General features: G+C 39.9%; 1 protein-coding gene across 2 annotated transcripts in view; it reads right to left on the bottom strand.

The window, feature by feature from the left end:
- JADE3 (jade family PHD finger 3) overlaps positions 1-19,451 on the bottom strand; it is a 44,266-nt gene extending 24,815 nt beyond the window's left edge. Inside the window, exons 1-3 of one of the 2 annotated variants that reach the window (XM_006097131.3) lie at positions 19,394-19,451; positions 18,547-18,623; positions 3,956-4,113 (exon numbers count right to left, since the gene is read on the bottom strand). In XM_006097131.3, the coding sequence (XP_006097193.1) occupies positions 3,956-4,113; positions 18,547-18,623; positions 19,394-19,439 (281 nt within the window). In that variant the 5' untranslated portion in view covers positions 19,440-19,451. Of the gene's footprint in view, positions 1-3,955; positions 4,114-6,854; positions 6,957-18,546; positions 18,624-19,393 lie in introns of those variants that run through there. The other variant, XM_023760961.1, reaches the window with a different exon arrangement.
- Positions 19,452-19,792: the final 341 nt, after the last annotated feature.

Below are 19,792 nucleotides of genomic sequence, written 5' to 3'. Positions count from 1 at the left end.
ATGAGAAAGCTATGGGAAGAGGGGGCAAGGAGAGTGAGGGGAAGAGAGGCATGATGATGAAATACAGCAGTGAGATGCAGGTTTGTGTTCTTTTTTGACTAGGGGCTGTTCTTCCCTTGACTTACTATATGAAATGTACATTATATTTTGAAAGTAAAACAAGAGGACTGTCTTTAATACTGAATATGGGGTATCAGGCAATGAAGAATCAAAGATGACTCTAAGAATTTTAGCCCAAAAGACTAAAAAAGCAGTCTTTCTGAAAGGATGGCTCTACCTTCAGTTAAATGTGGAACTAGTTTGGGAAGAAGATCAGATGCATATTTCCTTTCAACCAAACATGAAACAGTTTTCCTTCTACTGGAACCTTATTGCAATAGAAACTAGTTTAAATATGCAAATGAACACCTACCAGAAACTTCCTAAAGCTTCTTTGTTACTAACTAGCAATGAAATCATCCAGTCTACCTAAAAACATGTAATGGGAGTCAACACCATCTTTATTTGTTGAACTTAGTTTCAAAAGATTCCTCGTGGCTACAGGCTTGACCTCCAGCAGGGGGCCTGCAGTCGATCTATGTCTCTCTCTCATTGATGTTTCTCTCTCTCTCTATCCCTCTCCCTTCCTCTCTAAAAATCAATAAAAATATATTTTAAAAAAGAAGTCAGACTCAAAAGGCCACAGATGATTGTATGATTCCATTATATGAGATGTCCAGAATAGGCAAATCCATAGAGACAGAAAGTAAATAAGTGGTTATTATGGACTGAATTGTGTCCTCCCCAAATTCATATGCTGAAGACCTTATTCCCAGTGTGACTGAATTTGGACATGGGGCCTATAAGGAGACAAAGGTTAAGTGAATTACAAGGGTGGGGATCTAATCTGATAGGGCTGTTAGCCTTATAAGAGAAGGGGGAAAAAAGAAGAGGAAGAGAGAGGAAGAGATAGCAGATGTATATCCATCCATCCCTTTCTTCCCCGCCCCCCTTCCTCTTTCTTTCTCTCTCTGCATGCACACAAGGGAAAGGCCATGTGAGGATGCAGAGATAAGGCAGCTGTCTACAATCAGGATGAGAGGCTTCACTGGACACCAATCCTGGTGGCAACTTGAACTTGGACTTCTTGCCTCCAAACTGGAATTACATAGTGGTGATAGTTTCATAACTCTGTGAGTATACTGAAAACCACCATACAATTTAAAAGATTGAATTTTATGGTATGTGAATTCTATCTTGACAAAATATATATATATAAATTATATCTCATTTTTGAAAAATCTTTTTAAAAAATCAAGCAGCACATTTATAAAAGCCCATGGTGGTCATGTGACAAACTTGGAACTTAGCGAAGCCCTTCTACCTACTACTTTTCTATTTTGATTTACAATGTCACTCATTAGTTGTAATGCATGTTTACTTACACTAAACTTTTTCAATCAAGTGTAAAAAAATCTTTTTACTTTTAGTATAGGAAAGGCAGGTGGTTAAAATGGACGGTTCAGCCCTTATTTGCTATTATTCCTTAATCTTTCTTGTTTTTATGCCCTTCCCTTCCTATCTTCTTCGTTTTTCTCACCATAATATCTTTTGGTTCACCATGAATTTTCTTTCCTAACATTTACCCATTTTCCAATTTGCTTCCTTTGTCTTATTCTTCTTATAATAAAAACTGTATATTGAAAACCTACTATTTGACTAGTAGGAGTTCTGCTGTTAGGTAGCCTATAGTCACGTTTTGTTGTCTTAAAAAATTATATCTATGTCTATATCTATATCTCTCTCTCTATATATAATTGATTTCAGAGAGGAAGCTAGAGAGAGATAGAAGCATCAATGATGAGAGAGAATCATTGATCAGCTGCCTCCTGCATGTCCCCCACTGGGGATCGAGCCCGCAACCCAGGCAGTGCCCTGACCGGTTCGAACCATGACCTCCTGTTCATAGGCCGATGCTCAACCACTGAGCCATGCTGTTGTGTCTTTCTTCATGTGCCCTAAATCACATTTCCTTACCCATCTATATACTCCTTTATTTGTAATTTATAGTTTATATACATAAAATGAGTGTGTATAACATTAGTGGGGTATAAATGACATACATGAAACTGTATATATTTTAAATGTACAAACTAATAAGTTTTGGCGCGCACACACACACACACACACACACACACACACACATCTCTGCAACCAACACTACAACCAAGATAATTAATATATCCATCACCTCCAAAAGTTTCCTTGTGCCCTCCTGCTCCACTGTCCCCTTCCAAAAAACTACTGATCTACTGTCATTACGGATTACAAGTGACCTTGCTTTTACACAGTAGTATGTTACTGTAAAAATGACTGTGCAGCTGAAATTGTGAAAAGCAACCTTAATAATCAATGGGGAAAGTTATGATTGTTCAGTGATCCTTAAATTTTTAAAAAAATCTATTTGTATTGATTTCAGAGAGGAAAGGAAAGGGAGAAATAGCAACATCAATGATGAGAGAACCATTGATCGGCTGTCTCCTGCATGCCCTCTACTGGAATTGAACCTGAGACCTTTCAGTCCGCAGGCCAACACTCTATCCACTGAGCCAAACCGACTAGGGCTACCCTTAATTTTTTTTCAAAACAAATGTCTGTTGACATCCAAGGGGTAGGGACTCTCTGTTACTGCTGGGTGAGGCTGGGAGTTCTGGATCCCCATGAAGCCTCCACTGATACCTCTCTCACTGGAAATGGAAAAAGCACCTTACTACTGCTCCCTATGTGGCCTCCGCCACTGACATCACAGGAGAAGGTGGTACCCTCATTACCACTAGGAAATGAAATTCAAGGATGTGATTTTTGCCCTTTATGAACCTAATATGCACTAGAAATAGATGTACAATGAGATGCATAATTTTTCATAGTATCCAAGAGGTCCCACCAACCCCTTTATCTGTTGCTATCTCTTTCCTTCCCTCTCTTCCATTGCTCGCTCACTCACTCACTCATTCACTCACTCACTCAAACTTATACCAAGCACTAGTGGACCTGCACATGAATCCGTGCTCGAGTAGCTTGCTGCCACTTGCTTCAGCTGGCCGCCCCGCCCCACCGCCGCTCATAGCTCTCTGCCGCACGTAGCTCGCTGTCTCGCCCTCCTGTAGCTCTCTGCTGCTTGTAGCTCACTGCCCCGCCCTCCTGCTGATCGGTCATTATGTGATGGCATCCCGACCAATTTGCATATTGCCCTATTATAAGTATAGATTTTGTTTCATGCCAGCCTTTCTGCAAAGCACTGGGAACACAAAGATGAGTAAGAAAAAGTGGCTCCCAAAACCAGTCATTACTCTTGAGCTGAACTTACTACTTCCTCTGGCAGAAAAGTCCTCTCCCCTTTCCACAAAACCAAAATCCTCTTCTATTTGAACTTTCTTCTCAAGTCTTTGCAAATGAAGGTTATGTGCTTATAATCAACCTAATTGTTACAGCTATCCCCTTTCATTTGTGTTCATGCATTTTACAAACTCTAAGTGTTTTGGCCTTCTATTTATAGATGCTATCACTATAAGGTCCTTCTATAATGAAACAAGTTGTCATGGGGTAATGTATTAATAGGGTTATTATGGGGTTATGTAATTAATGCTCTAATAAATACTAATAAATGCTATTGATTGTTGAGTCAGACCTGGAAATCCTGGTCTCCAAAATCTTATCACATCTCAGGATTGGACATTAAACAGTTTTATCCTGTAAATGGGCACATATTTTATCTGTAAATAAATGACCCTGACTTCGACTACTAACCTATCCTAGCCTGGTATACTCTGCCACTGGTCTGAGTGAACTGGTGATCAGGGTATGTTACTTTGTATTAGAAATGTGTAATTAGCCACTCAATGTCTCTCCCCAAGCAGCACACAGATAAACACAAGAACATTCATTCCCTAAGTCAAAGATGCAAGCATGCACATACCTGAGGGAAGGCTGCGGAAGTGTGTCTGGATTGGCTGGTACCTGGACTCCCTTTTCCCATTCTTCTTTCCATGTATCCGTAAAGAGGTAATAGCTGTCAGGATTAATGTGGTGAGAATCTGACAGCTTCATGGCACTGATGAGGTCCTTCCGGAACACCTGGGAAGACATTGCACACAGCATGAATGAACTAAAAACATTTAATGTTATTTTAAAAAGACCCACCAACTCCATACTTCAACAAGAGAGACATCTCTAACTTCCTAAATGGTCAGATCAACTCCTATTTGGAAGAGGTTTGAAGTATTGACAGGGAAGCCAGTTTGCTCTGGATTTAATAAAGAGTAAACAAAGGGTTCCTTCCTGAATTATTTTCTTGGGTTCCTTGAATTTAAATGAACAATACAGGTTACTCTAAATAAAAGTTTGTATAAAACAAATCATCCTTAACTCTCTAAAATTAAGCAACAAGTATCCCTCTGATAACTTACAATTTTTTATTTAGCCATTACCTTATTTTTTGATTATTTACTCAGAAATAATTTTAGACTTACAGAAAAGTTACAAAAATAGTACAAAGCTCTCACACACCCTTCACATAGTCTCTTTTAATGTTAACATCATATATAACAAGCATATAATCACCTAAATAATAAAATTCACGTTGTTACAATACTATTAATTTACAGACCTTATTAAAATTTTACTAATCCCTCCTCCCCCATGTCCTTCTGTTCCAGAATTCAATCAGGATCCCACATTGCAATTAGTTATGTCTCCTTAGTATCCTCCAATTTGTGACAATTTCTCAGTCTTTCCTGACCTTGGCTTTTGAAGCATACCGGTCATGTATTTGATAGAATGTCCCTACAATTTGGGTTTGTGTGTTCTCTTGTGATTAGATTGAGGAAACAAAGAGATTCACTATAGTTCATTTTCTGTACCCTAAGCACAACTAGGTACTGACAATAAGGGAATGAAGATCCATCTCAACTTTGATGTACTAGTTGAAAGGGCCCCGGGTGACTAAGGGGCACAGAGATGTGCTCACCAGCCTGGAAACATGACTTCAGTGGTGGTGGCACCTAAACTTTGTGATTTTGCCTTTTCAACAACAGAAAGAAAAGTATGGCATGAGTTCTTAAGTATGCCATTAGTCCTGCAACAATGTCAGTGATGAGCCCCAGTTAACATCTAAGCAACAAGGAAATACAATTTCACATGAAAGCAAACATACACTGGTCCATACCTCACGTACTAATTTCTAATTCTGAAAAAAATGAAACTACTTGCAGGCTGAAGACAAATGTGCCCACGTTTCTAGAAGATCAAAGGAAGAGATGCTATTGAGCAAACATTTTAGCCTTTAATACTAATAAAGGTTCTCTGAGGAGAAACACTGTCCAGACTGTGTGTAACATGAAAGTAGAGGCACAGAACATTTCCAATGAAGCAATTAAATCTCAGTTGGTACAGTTCTTTTTAAACTGACATTTCACAGAGTATAGAACTGAACTATCACATAACCAAATGATGCCATTTAAATGAATAAGGACTCATTCCATTTGCTACTTTCCAGGGACAACTCTGCAAATGCTTGTTGGTTTCACTTAGGGAAGAAGATCTACATCTAGCCCTGGAGCCATATATGGGCCCTGAAATCATTTGATCTGGTCCTGCCAAGGCATTAGGGGTGCATTAATTAAATGATTGACTAAATATAGCAGGCTAATTTTTAAGTTGGTAATTTTGAATGGCCCACGAATCTATATATATAAAATGCTAAGTGTCTGACTGTCCGACCAGTCGCATTGATGCGCACTGACCACCAGGGGGCAGATGCTCAACGCAGGAGCTGCCGTGATGTGCACTGGCCATTTACAAAGAAACAGCACCACAGACCTGGTGCCCACAAAACAACACTCAGCTTCCCCCAAGTGGGACACAGGCCATGCCACCACCCCGGAGCCACAGCCCACCAAATCACAGCCCATGCTGACAAGACCCCATGGCACAAAATGCGGCCCACAGCCCAGCCAAACCCAGAAACGGTGGCTGTGGGTGCCGGGTAATGCTGTCACGTAGCAATGTCTGGCTTCCTCTCCCTAGAGACTAGCCCCCTTGGAGTTTCTTCAGCCCAGGAACACGACTTGCTTTATAGCCAGGTGCAAACATTTTGCACTTTAACCAAATGTCTGTGAAGCGTTTTCCTGTGCCTCATCTTATTTGATCCTCACAGAAGTCCTAGAGTAGGTAGATAGGAGACTCGGTGGAATCCTATTTTCTTTTCATTAGCTGGAAAACGGAGATTTAGAAAGCTTAGAAACTTGACCTGACTGAAAAGAAGAAAGAAATGGTGGCCTTGAAAATGACTTCAGGTTTTCTCACTGCGCAGAATATAGTCAAACACTGCTGCAGTTAAATATTTTACCCTTTGTTCTCCCTGAGTGATCTCTAATAATAATGTGCTTTGTGTTGATATTTACTGCTGTGTTGCTGACAATTACCTGAAAGAGAAGTTGGGGTGCTTCACTGGGCTGGAAAAAGTTTAGCTACATCAGAAAGCAGGTCTAATTAAGCAAGTTTATTCTATATCTATAAAAGGCTAAGTTGACTTGTGCATGCACAATACATATAAAGCTCTCACTGGCGCCAATTGCACATGTGTGCTTTGATCTGTCATTGTCGATCGTGAATTTGGTTGACACTTCTATTATAAAGGGCAAATAGTGATACTAAAATATTTCTTCTAATTAATTTCCTTTCAATGTGCACAAATTTGTGCACCCGGCCACTAGTGATGTTATAAATATCCAAATGACCCTTGGCAGATAAAAGGTTTCCCACTTCTGATTTAGAATTAGTAATATGATCTGAGCAAAGTAGAGAAGGACACCAACCTTAAACATGCTGGTGGCCAGGTGGCAACAATATGACCTTCTTAACCAAGAATCCTAGCCAATGAAAGTTAATTGGGTGCTCTGCAGGGAAAAATTAAATCTACAGAAAACAAAAACTGGTGATTTAATACATAATGCTTTGTATAAGGGGATAAGAGAAGATCATAGACATAGCCATTTAACATGTTTTTCACAGAGCTCAGTGTTCTGGGTGGCTAGTGGAAGAAAGAGAATCAACCATTTTGTTGAACACTCTAATCCAGTGATTCTCAACCTTGGCTGCACATTAGAATCACCTGGGAATCTTTTTAAAATCCTGATTTCTGGGCCTCACCCCATAACAAAGAAACAGAATTTCCGGAGGAGGGAGGCCCAGAAATCAGGATTTTAAAAAGATTCCTAGGTGATTCTAATGTGCAGCCAAGGTTGAGAACCATTGCTCTAATCCATTTCTATAAATTACTAGAGTGCCTTTAATGAGCCAGTGGTTAAGTGGTGGTCACAATTTACACATGTGCTAAACTACAAAAGACTGTAGTGTGGGGAATCCTATCTTAGCTCTATAGCCCCAGCCAGTTTGGCTCAGTGGATAGAGCGCTGGCCTACAGACCAAAGGGTCCTGGGTTCGATTCCGGTCAAGGACATGTACCTTGGTTGCAGGCTCCTCCCCGGCCTGGGCCCTGCTTGGGGCTTGAGCAGGAGGCAGCCAATCAATATGTTTCTCTCATGTTGATGTTTCTCTCTGTCTTTCCCTCTCTCTTCCACTCTCCCTAAAAATCAATGGAAAAATATCCTCAGGTGAGGATTAAAAAAAAAAAAAGAATATTAGAGCCAAGTATTTTTCAACCTCCTAAAATATTTCATTTAAAAATATGTTTTTATTGATTTTAGAGAGAGGAATGGAGAGAGATAGATAGAAACATCAATGAGAAACAGATCAGCTTCCTCCCACAAGCCCCCACCAGGGATTGAGCTCACAACTTGCGCATGTGCTGTCCGGGAATTAAATCATGACCTGCTGGTTCATGGGTCAATGCTCAACCACTGAGCAACACCAGCTGGGCACCATGTCATTATTTTCTATGTGCTATACTTCACAATATAAATCAAGTGACTATAAAACATGCTTTGGGTTTAATAACACCACAGTATCTAATCACATAGCACAAGTCATGTCTTCATATCTCTCTATATAAAGTCTAATATGCAAAGTGTCCCCTCAGGAGTTTGACCTACCGAGAGTTTGTTTGCTCACTATGCCATGTGCTGACCACCATGGGGTGGCATGAAATGAAGGGAGGCCCTGGCCACTGGCCGGTGGCCACTAGGGACCCTACCTGTGCATGAATTTCGTGCACTGGACCTCTAGTTTAATATAACTGCTGATAAAAATCTGTCCTGCATAGTGTCATAAGTAACCTGGAAATATATTGTAGTGGGTTGAATGGTGCACCCACCCCCCAAAAACAAGATCTGTTTACATTCTAATTTCTAGAACCTGTATATATTACCTTATTTGGAAAATAGATCTTTACAGATGTACATTTAAGAACTTCTGAGATGAAGAAATCATCCTGGAATATTGGGGGGGAGAGGGAGCTATACAAGAATATGGCAGAGGGAGATTTGAGGCAGAAGAGGAGAAGGAGGCAGTGTGATCACAGAGCAGAGATTGGAGTGACTCACTGATCTACAAGTTAATTAACTGCTGACAGTCACCAGAACCTGGAAGAATAAAAAACCAGAATCTCTCCTACAATTTCTAGAAGGAGTGCAGCCTGGCCAATTTTGGACTTCTGGCCTCCAGAACTGAAAAAGAATTTCTTGTTTTAAGCCTCCCAGTTTGTGGTAATTTGTTACAGCAACCCTAGGAAACTAATACACATATTTACCAAACAGAAGAACAACTTGAAGACTCCAGATAAAGAGACAGAAAAGCAGAGGCCAATTAAATCTGGCCTTTGTGCATGACTCTAGAAATACCAAACCTCCAGGAACAGGCGCTCTTTGAAGTCTGGGAAACTTGGGACCGTAAGAACACCAATCAACTCAGACCTATTTTTTTAGACCTATTTTTTCTTAAGCAAATGAAGACTAAATCCAATGACTATTATAATTTTCCCCTTCTGCCTTTAGAGGGGGAAAAAGCAGACTTATAAGCCTGATTTCAATTTCATAAGCTGACCAGATTAAACAGCATCAGATCCAAGGTTTCTAGAGATGCATCTTTACACAAGGCAGAGTCTGTCTTATCTTATATAGACGTCAAATATCTCAAGCATGACGCAGAACATAAAATGTTAAAGAGGAGAGAGGAATGTAAGCTCAGTACTCAGGCAGATATCTTCAAAGTGATGTGAAATATACAGGGTGGGGCAAAAGTAGACTTACCATTGCTCATATAAAATAATATAATAAGCAATAATAGAAGAATAAATTGTGTTTTGCATACTCACAACTGTACACTACTTTTGCCCCAACCCTGTATTCACCAGCTGGCCTCATGAATCTGCTTCTGATAAGAAAAGGCATTTTTTAGGTTTTTAAAATGAATACAGCCCGGCTGTGTTGCTCAGTAGTTGAGTGTTGACCTATGAACCCCTTTTTAAAAAATGTATTTAAAAAATAGAGACAAATAAAATAGCTATAGTGTATTCTGGTTAGAGGTATGTGTGTGTGTGTGTGTGTGTGTGTGTGTTTAATGTTTTTATTGATTTCAGAGAGGAAGGAAGAGAGAGAGAAACATCAATGATGAGAATCACTGATCGGGTGTCTCCTGCACACCCCTTACTGGGGATTGAGCCTACAATCCCGGCATGTGCCCTGACAGGGAATCAAACCCTGACCTCCTGGTTCATGGGTCAATGCTTAACCACTGAACCACACTGGCTAGGTGAGGGTGTGAATTTTATACACATATAGTGGCACACTCACACACACACAATTTGTATATTATTTTCAGCAAGCAACCAAAGGACTTGTATGCATGCATATTAGCATAACCAATGGACACAGACACTGGGCCGGTGGGGGCTTGCCTGGGGTAGGGATGGGTGGGGGGGGAGGGGGAAAAAGGAGACTATGTCAAACTTTAGACAATAAAAAAAGGGAAAATATAAAAGGATAAACCTAAAACTTAAAAAAAAGTTAACTGGCTGGGTAGGGTGAAAATAGGGAGGAGAGAGACAAAAGCTAGATCTCTCTGAATGTATTTTGTTTCATGGTTTGATGTTTGAACCAGGCAGATGTTTTAATATAGTTAAAAATAAAATTAAAAATCTTTAAAGGACCTGGCTGGGTGACTCAGTTGGCTGAAGTGTCATACCATACACCAAAAGGTTGCAGGTTTGATTTCAGGTTAGGGCACATACCTAGGTTGTGAGTTTGATCCCTGGTCGGGGTGTATATGGGAGGTAACTGATCAATGTTTCCTTCTTACACCAATGTTTCTCTCTCTCTCCCTTTCTCTCTCTCTCTCAAATCAATAAAAACATATCCTCAAGTAAGGATTTAAAAAAATCTTTATAGAAAGGAAAATGGGCCCTAGCTGGTGTGGCTCAGTGGTTGAGCATCGACCTATGAACCAGGTCTCAGTTCGATTCCTGGTCAGGGCACATGCCTGGGTTGTGAGCTTGATCCCTAGTGTGGGGTGTGCAGGAGGCAGCCAATCCATGACTCTCTCTAGTCATTGATGTTTCTATCTCTCTCTCCCTCTCCCTTCCTCTCTGAAATCAATAAAAATATATTTAAAAAAATAAAGGAAAATGGGTCCCAGGACAGACTATCTGAATTTGTCTACTGGGTTCACCACTTAATAGTTTGGGGCAAGTTATCTAAACTCTCTGTTACTCCTCTATAAAATGGGGATAATAATCGCACTTATCTCAGAAGGATTGTTATTAAGGATTAAATGGGTGAATTTGCATAAATGGCTTAGCATGGTACTGGGCTCATGGTTACTGCTAAATAAAACCTGGCTGCAGTTATTTGATTATCATCATAGTCTTCGATTTATTTCTAAAAGCAGAAAAAAATATACAGCCGAGTTCTCCTATCTAGTCCATATAGTAAATGTTGATGGGGTAAAGAAGATCAAGGCTCAACCAAAACGTGCATGGTTTGGCTCCCAAAGACAGGGTTCCCAGGCAAGAGCTCCATCAGGAACTTTAACCAACGTTCTATAGGCCATGAGGTAATGCAGAATGTTAGGGTCGCCGAAGGAGGAACGCACGAGGCCAAAAGGGGTTAAAAATTATGAATTTATTAGGTCATCTGGATACCAGATAAGAAAAGGCCCAGATGGCACCAGCACCCAGGGATGGGAAGTCAGAGGTTTTAAAGGACTCTAGGCGGGCTTTTTCTGGGTGAATTCTTGGGGCGGGTCCAGATCCTGGAAAGGTCTGGAGGGGAAGGATAATGGTCTTAGCAAGTGGAATGTGGTCTCAGTGAAAGGGAATGTTGGTTGTGAAAGTGGTCTAAAGGTCAGTTCCCAGGGGAAGGGTATCGATTCAATGATTTGATCAAACCTAACACAGAAACTTCACAAAATAAAACATGGTCATTTGTTGCTAAATTGAAGATTATGAACGAGGGATCTGGATACTGACATTGACCTAGGACTCCGTGGTCGGCAAACTGCCGCTCGCGAGCCACATGCGGCTCTTTGGCCCCTCGAGTGTGGCTCTTCCTAAGCCTTAGGAGTACCCTAATTAAGTTAATAACAATGTACCTACCTATATAGTTTAAGTCTAAAAAATTTGGCTCTCAAAAAAAATTTCAATCGTTGTACTGTTGATATTTGGCTCTGTTGACTAATGAGTTTGCCAACCACTGACCTAGGTAATGAAGTTGAGAAGTTTTACACGTTCTTAATTGTGTGCCTATTTTATATGCACTGGTAGTTTCCCCAAAAGTTCCTGAAACAAAAAGACTTTATACTTACCAGATAACTGCTCATTTATGGTCAAAGAGGGGATTCACAGGCTAACATACAGCCCAGAAACTATGCCAAATCCAACAGTGCATGCACATCTTGGCCTCTCAGATGCTTGCAGAAACAAAGGAGGCCTCACTATGAATTCAATTAGAATATCAATGCTTAACCTGCTAGAGCCACTAAATGAAAATGCCCTTTTACTGCTTTCATTAACATCTCTCAGTGGGCAGTTTCTTAAAGCACAGCTAGTCTGAACATTTCTGTGACTTTTTTTTTAGAGGAAAAGCCAAACATTTACTTCCTGTATGACACAAAGGGGAACACTGTCTGGTCCTTGTGAACGAATCAGAAAGAGATTGATCAGTTTTGGTTCATAGCCACTTAAATCTGAAACTATACATAATTGACCACAAACAGATGTGTCATCCCCAAAGCACAAAGAAACAAAACAGCTGCAAACACGGTAACTATATTTAACTAAAGAGAGTTAACTTTAAGCGATTTTCTTAGAATTATACAATCTTAAGGCAAAATTTTCAGGTTATCTAGAAGAATCAATCACTCAGAGCTGAGAAAACCTAGAAAAGAATACAAGCTTATTCGTATAGGGTAACAAAGGTACCCAGTATTGTCAACACGTTATGTCACACATTGATTTTTCCAATGAAGCAAAGCATATGTAATTTCTAAGTTTAAAACTTTAAAAATAATGCAAATATTTTTCATGGAAATAGTTTTCAAATGGTTGAATTCTCAAGTTTCTTATAAAAAGTAAATGGGACATTTTTGATAGCTATGGGCTGACATTAACTGGAACATCAATTGCCATGAAGCAATGTACTTTGGGGTTGCTTAGGTAGGTTGGATTATTCCTCCTACCCCGTACCAATCAGAGTTGTATGCATCCTGGTAATGGAGGAAAGGGAGTAATTGAGTTTGACTTGGAGATCTGGGCAGTTTTCACATAAGAGATGACATATGTGGTTTGCTTTGCAAGTTTCTTTCCCATCCTTCAATGTCCCTTCTTGTGCAATAAGTGTGTGTTTGCAAGCTTAGTGCTTTTTATCTTCTGCATGCCAGAAAACAAAATAATCAAGCTTGTTAGAAAAACAGAGTGATGTAAACAGGCTCTATTTGAGGGTATTGCAGTGCTTTCTGCTGAGTTAAAATATATGAGCTTTCGCTCTGCTGCTATGAAAGTTTGGGACATAAGAAGTGAGACTCTGAGCTTACAGCTGATATGCAGCCAATCCTTTAAGATAGGTTCATATGTTTTATAGACCAGTAAGACTAATAGGTGAAAATATCCTGGCTCTGAGAAAGAATGGAAGACTTCTTAACAAATTCAAATTGGTCATATAGTACTATGTGTTTTTTTTAGGGCAACTCGTTTTTAAAAAACATCTTTAATAGCATGGATCCCTTTTAAAAATATGTTTTTAATGATTTTTTTAGAGAGAGAGGAAGGGAGAGGGAGAAACATTGATGAGAGAGAAACACTGATCAGCTGCCTCCTGCACACCCCCTACTGGGGATTGAGCCCACAACCCGGGCATGTGCCCTGACCAGGAATTGAACCATGACCTGCTGGTTCATGGGTCAATGCTCAACCACTGAGCGACACTGGCCAGGCAGCATGAGCCCTTTTGAGAATCAAATGAAGACTAGTAGCCTGAAAAAAAAATTACAGATAAAAACATACCCTTAAAAGTCTGCATACAATTTTTAGAAGGTACCGAAGCTCCTGAACCCTACATGGGATTCACACACCCCTAGGAAACTCTTCTCTAGAGGAGAAATCAGGGAAAGGCATGTACAGGAATCTCACCAAAGCACTAAACATCAAAGACAATATGTATCTATTAATGCAGCCAATTATGGCCCAGAAAAAATAATTTATATTGCATTTCAATCACTAACACCCAGTAAATAGACAAGGTTTCATCTTGGACCTGTAGAGGGTCAGAAAGAAGAAACCCATCCTTATAGGAAAAAGAAGGCAGGGAAGGCATCAAATTAATTTTTTTGGTGAACCCATTAGAGAGAGGAGTCATAGGACAAATGGCCAACTCAGAGACAGGCATGTCTACAGGGCGACAAAGGGTAGGAGCATTTGTTTACCTAGGGCAGAAGCCACAGTAGGAACATTAAACTAGAAATTGTGATGAATTGCTGGGGCCACATGGGGACTACTTGAGAGTAGGACATTCCTGGGGCTGTACCCATAGGAGGTTTCCACCCTCTTGTAGGCTTCTTTAGACACCCAACCTAGCTCTCCTAGGGAAGATGGGGGAAAACCTGGAGAAATGCTCCCCTAGTGGTGTTGTCGAGGCCCCTGGCTCCTTTACTGAACAAAAGGCTTCATCTTCAGGGGAAGGATATCAAGTGAGGGCACTGGTATCATTTCATCAGTGCTGGGGGGAAAGGAAAAGCACCCAGACTCAGCCTCCCTGTGTGATCTAAGGGAGAAGCCAAGCCTTCATTTACAGGAGGAAGAACCTCAAGGACGTAGACTGAGAACACCAGAGGATACCTGCTGCAGGTAGACAGGGGGAAATGGGGTGGGATCCAAAAAGCCCTACCCCTTAAGTCCACCTCCCCCATCCCACCCCCAGACTCAGGACCACTGTGCCATCCAAAGACCAAAGAACACCATCCCTCCCCCATGCCTTACACCACCATGCTAAATGCCTCCCATGATAATAGTGGTTTACAGCTAGGAGAGCTGCAAAAGGTAATCTCTCTGAGGACAAGCACAAAGGGAAGGCTCAAAGCCAAGGTCACTAGAGGAATTCAAAGTCTCTGGTACCCTCATACACTGCTGACTGGAGTGTAAACTGATGAAACCTATTTGGGCAAAAATCTGGCATTCCCTCATATGGTTAAATAAATTTACCATATAGCCCATTACCATATTCCACACCTGGTGTTACTCATGACAACTGAAAACATAATGTCCACAGAAAAATTTGTACATGAATGTTCATGGCAGTGTTATTCTTAACAGTCTAAAAATGGAGACAATCCAATTGTTCATCAACTAATGAATAAATAAAATGTGATATATCTATACAATGGAATATCATTCAGTAATAAAAAGATGAAGTACTGATACATGCTAAAACATGGATGAAACCCCAAAATGTTATCCAGAATGAAAGAAGCCAGACACAAAAGGCTATATATTATGCTTCCATTTATATCAAATATCTAGAATAGGCAAATCCATAGACAGAAATTAGATTAGTGGCTGGCAGGGGCTGGGAGTAGGCGTTGGGGAATCACTACTAATAGGTAAGAGGGTTTCTTTCTGGGGTGATGAAAAGGTTATAAACTTGGATTGTGGCAATGGTTACGTAACTCTGTGAATATACTAAAACCTACTGAATTATACACTTTAAATGGATAAATTGTATGGTGTGAGAATTATATTTAAAAAAAAAGATGTTTAAAATGTTTTATTCAAAAAGGAGATTGTTGGGGTGTCCATGGACACTACCTGAGAGGCCCTGACGTGCACTCCCACCCAGTAATCACAAGGTGCCCCTCCTCCTCAATGTGATATCAGCAGAGACTGGGTAGAGAGCCTGACTGTCACTATAGCCCATCAGTAATGTGGTACCCTTACCACAGGGGTCCTCAAACTACGGCCCGCGGGCCACATGCAAATACAAATATTGTATTTGTTCCCATTTTGTTTTTTTTTTACTTCAAAATAAGATATGTGCAGTGTGCATAGGAATTTGTTCATAGGTTTTTTTTTTAAACTACAGTCCGGCCCTCCAATGGTCTGAGGGACAGTGAACTGGCCCCCTGTTTAAAAAGTTTGAGGACCCCTGCCTTACCACCACCACCACCCCTGCTATCAGGTAGGCAACAAGGAGTAAGGAAAGTTATGAATAACCCTCCTCCTTTCCCAGAGAGATAAGAGAACTAGGCTAACAGCCTAGGAATTCTGCAACTGGTGATAAGAGTCAGCACCCCTCTTCCCCCACCGGCCTGGTTATTATGGAGGCCTGATAAAACAGGTTTAAATAAGACTTAGTGTCGGATAACATAATTCCAAAAGAGTCCAGGATACAATGGAAAGTCACTCATCAAACTAAGAACTGGGAATGAGAAGAGACAATAGACACTAACAGCAAGATGACACAGATGTTAGAATTATCTGACAAGAATTGTTAAAGCATCCATCATAAAAATGCTTCAGTGAGAAATTACAAACACTTTTGTGAAATGAATAAATTGAAAGTTTCAGCAAAGATATCGAGGATATAAAGACTAACCACATGAAAAATTTGAAATGGAATAATTTAATAACTCAAACTCCGGGGATAGGCTCAATAGAAGAATGGAATTAACAGAACAAAGAATAAGGGAATAAGAAAAATTATGCAATCTGATCAACAGAAACAATATACACTGAAAAAAACCCTGAAGAGTCTGAGGGACCTGTGGGAAAATAACAAAAGAGATAACATTCATGAAATTGAAGTCCCAAGGAAAGGAGAAAGAAGGTGGAACTGACAAGAATAGTTGAAGAAATAATGGCTGAAAATTTCGCAAACTTTACATAAGATATAAACCTAGACTTAAGAAGCTGATCAAACACCGAACAGGATAAACCAAAACAAATCTATGCCCAAGAACACAACAATCTAACTTTGGAAAACAAAAGACAAAGACAAATCTTGAAAGCAACTGGAAAAGACATGACTGATTACCCGTAAGGGAGCAACTATTTGAATGACAGCAGACTTCTCAAATGCTGAAAGAAAAGTGTTTCGAAGCAGAATTCTATATCAGTAAAAATATCCTTCAGAAACATAGGTGAAACCTAGACATTCTCAAATAAAAGAAAATTAAAAGAATTTATCACTAGAAGACTTACCCTAAAAGAGTGGCTAAAAGAAATTCTTCAAACAGAAGGTAAATGAACAAAAGGAAAGTTGGAACATCAAGAATAAAATAATAGACTATCCTCTTTTTGAGTTTTATAAATAATTTTTGATGGTTGAAGCAAATATTCCAACAATGTTGAATGTAATTCTGTGTATGTACAGAAACTATTTAAAACAATTATATAATAAAGGTAGGGGGTGTAAATGAACCTAAATGGTGGTAAAGTTTCTATATTGTTCTATAATATCTGGTTCTCTGTTTTATAACAGCACGTAAAATATAAATGAAAAAATTTGCTCCCAGGCGCTCAATTCCCCTTATGCCTTGCAACAAAAGACTTATTCTCACTGACCTAGAAGCAACAGGTCTTAAGAACCAAAGCTCTTGAGCCACTCTATGTTCTAGGACTGGCTGTCCTCAGTAGGAAAGTAGCAAGGTTTCTTTGTCACCATTCTGTAGTCAAGGCCTCCTTTGGAGAGATAGGGAATTTATTCTGCTCCTGTTTATGTGCATTTTTTCCTAAGTTTTTCTGTCTGACACAGACACATATAAACACACTCTGATATTCTACTGAGCCTAGAAAGATCCCTGGCAAAAGATGAAAATGGAAAGTGACCTCTGAGAAAGGGAGAGAGAGATGCTCACTCTGGCTTACACCCTAAAGCAATGTTCCCCACTCCCCCAAATGGGGGCAGGTAGAACCTGTGACTTGCTTCTAATCAATAGAATGTAGCAAATGGGATGGGACATCACTCCCATGATCATGTTATGTTACGTAAGACTCAGTCTTAGCAGACTGGACCAAAAACACTTTCCCCTTGCTGGCTTTGAAAAAGTAAGCCGCCATGTTTTGAGAGGATCTATGGAGAAGGCCAAATGGCAAAGAACTATAAGCAGCCTCCAGGAGTGGAGGGTAGTCCTCTGCCAAAAGCTAGCAAAATAATCCAGAGACCTCAGCCCTCCAGCTACAAGGAGATTAATTCTCCAAACAATCTGAGAGAGCTTGGAAGCAAATTCTTCCCTAGTCAAACCTCCAGATGAGAACACAGCCCAGCCAGCACACTGACTACAGCCTTGAAAGACCTTGAAAAGAGAACCTAGGCACACTGTGCTCAGACTCCTGACCCACAGAAACTGAGATAATAGATGTGTACTGCTTTAAGCCACTAGTTTGTGCTAATTTATAATGCAGCAATAGTTAACTAACACACTCTCTTTTCCTTTGCAGCCAAGGAAGTCTATTCGTAGAAGTGAAGATATGCAGGTCAATTTCTCATTTAATTATCACAGAGAAAAAGTCTACAGGATCCACTAAACCATTACCAAGTACGCTCTGGCACTTTCCTGCCCTTGGGGCAGAACATGACCGATCTCACCAGGAGTAACACATTCTTCTTGGGCTGTCAGTGTTCTGAAGGCTGTGAGGACCCACCACAGCCCAGATCTCCAACCTGGTCAGTCATTCCCTTCTCCATCCACAACTTCCTCATCTATCCCTTCCTGCACTGTCTCCCATCTACCAACTTAGCTTTTTACAATGATAGGCCAGATCTTTGGGTCCTTCCCAATTCCCCAAGTCTAGCTCCCTTTGACTTCTTGGCTAAGGGGAAGCTTTATATTCTAAAGCCAGGCATTTAAGTGTAATTGCCAAAATGAAATCACAGTGTGATTACTGTTTTCCCAAAGGATAAAAGAGAATTGAATCTTTCTTAAAAAACAAAACAAAAACTCATCAGAAACAAGCCTTCCATTGGCACATAGTTTACTCCTTTCATCTCCAAGACCTGGGTATTGTAGGTATATAGACAGAAGGCAGCTATTTTTTAAGTCTAAAAATTGAATATCTGATCTCACCTCAGCAGATTTCTTGTGCTCATTTGGAATTTTTGACTTGTTCCTATACCTTGAGCCAGTAAAAGAAGTAGAAGGACCTGCAAAAGATAATTAGAAAAAATACAGAGACTTATTACCTGCTAATATAACTAAATGCCATCCAAGAGAATATAAAAGATATGATGGAGAAGAACATAGTAATCTCATACATAACACTGAAGAAAGTTAAATTACAACCAAAAAAGCCCATAATGGAGTTTAATGACATTTATAGGTGACCTCCCAGTGTACAAAAGCTTCAACAATGCTAATGCTGAGGAGATTTGATTTGGTATAATCATACCTTATAACATTTTGGAATAACATGATTCATGTTCCACCTGGAGAAAAAATATCTGCAAAAGCAACTGGTAAAACTAAAAATGTAGAACAAGTAATGTATATATCCTTCAGCACTTCCCCAAATGCTATTGTTAATAAGGTTGTTGCCTTTTACAAATGATGACTCATCCAGTCAAACATTTAGTACCTGAGCTGTAATTAGAATTGTAGGGCCTATAATTTATGCTCTTATACTTTTCTTCCTTTGTAAAAAAGAACTGTTAAATCATTATTTGATTTGGCATTTCTTTAGGTTAGTGAAAAGTGAAAAACAAATGCTATATGCCATATAAAACCAATTTTCCCACCTAACATCAATTTCTAATGAAATTTAAATGAAAAAAAAATGGTACCCCAAGCTTTCTTTCCTAAAAACATTATTTTTTAACCACTGAAGAAAGATGAAACAGGTGGTCCTCAAGTCAAAGGAGAAATCCTTTAGGAGTATAGGTACAGGGGTTACCAGCCGTTGGCTGGATCTACTCACTGCCATCTGAACTGTCACTGGTGCTGAAAGTTCTACGACGCTTCATTTTGTAGCATCCTGGGAAAGAGAACAACACTGAATGAAACAGTACACACACACACACACACACACACACACACACACACACCCCAAAAGACAATCAACACTTTCCTCCAGATCCCAAGAAGCAGCAGCAGGCCAATCATACAAATCAAATGATTTTTGTCAAGAATATTCTCAAATGATCTAGAGCAGCGGTTCTCAACCTGTGGGTCGCGACCCCTTTGGGGGTCGAACGACCCTTTCACAAGGGTTGCCTAAGACCATTGGAAAACACATATATAATTACATATCGTTTTTGTGATTAATCACTATGCTTTAATTATGTTCAATTTGTAACAATGAAAATATATCCTGCAT

Source organism: Myotis lucifugus, unplaced genomic scaffold (genome assembly GCF_000147115.1).
Source record: "Myotis lucifugus unplaced genomic scaffold, Myoluc2.0 scaffold_196, whole genome shotgun sequence".
Classification (NCBI taxonomy): Eukaryota; Metazoa; Chordata; class Mammalia; order Chiroptera; family Vespertilionidae; genus Myotis; species Myotis lucifugus.
This window is presented reverse-complemented; position numbering and strand designations above follow the sequence as displayed.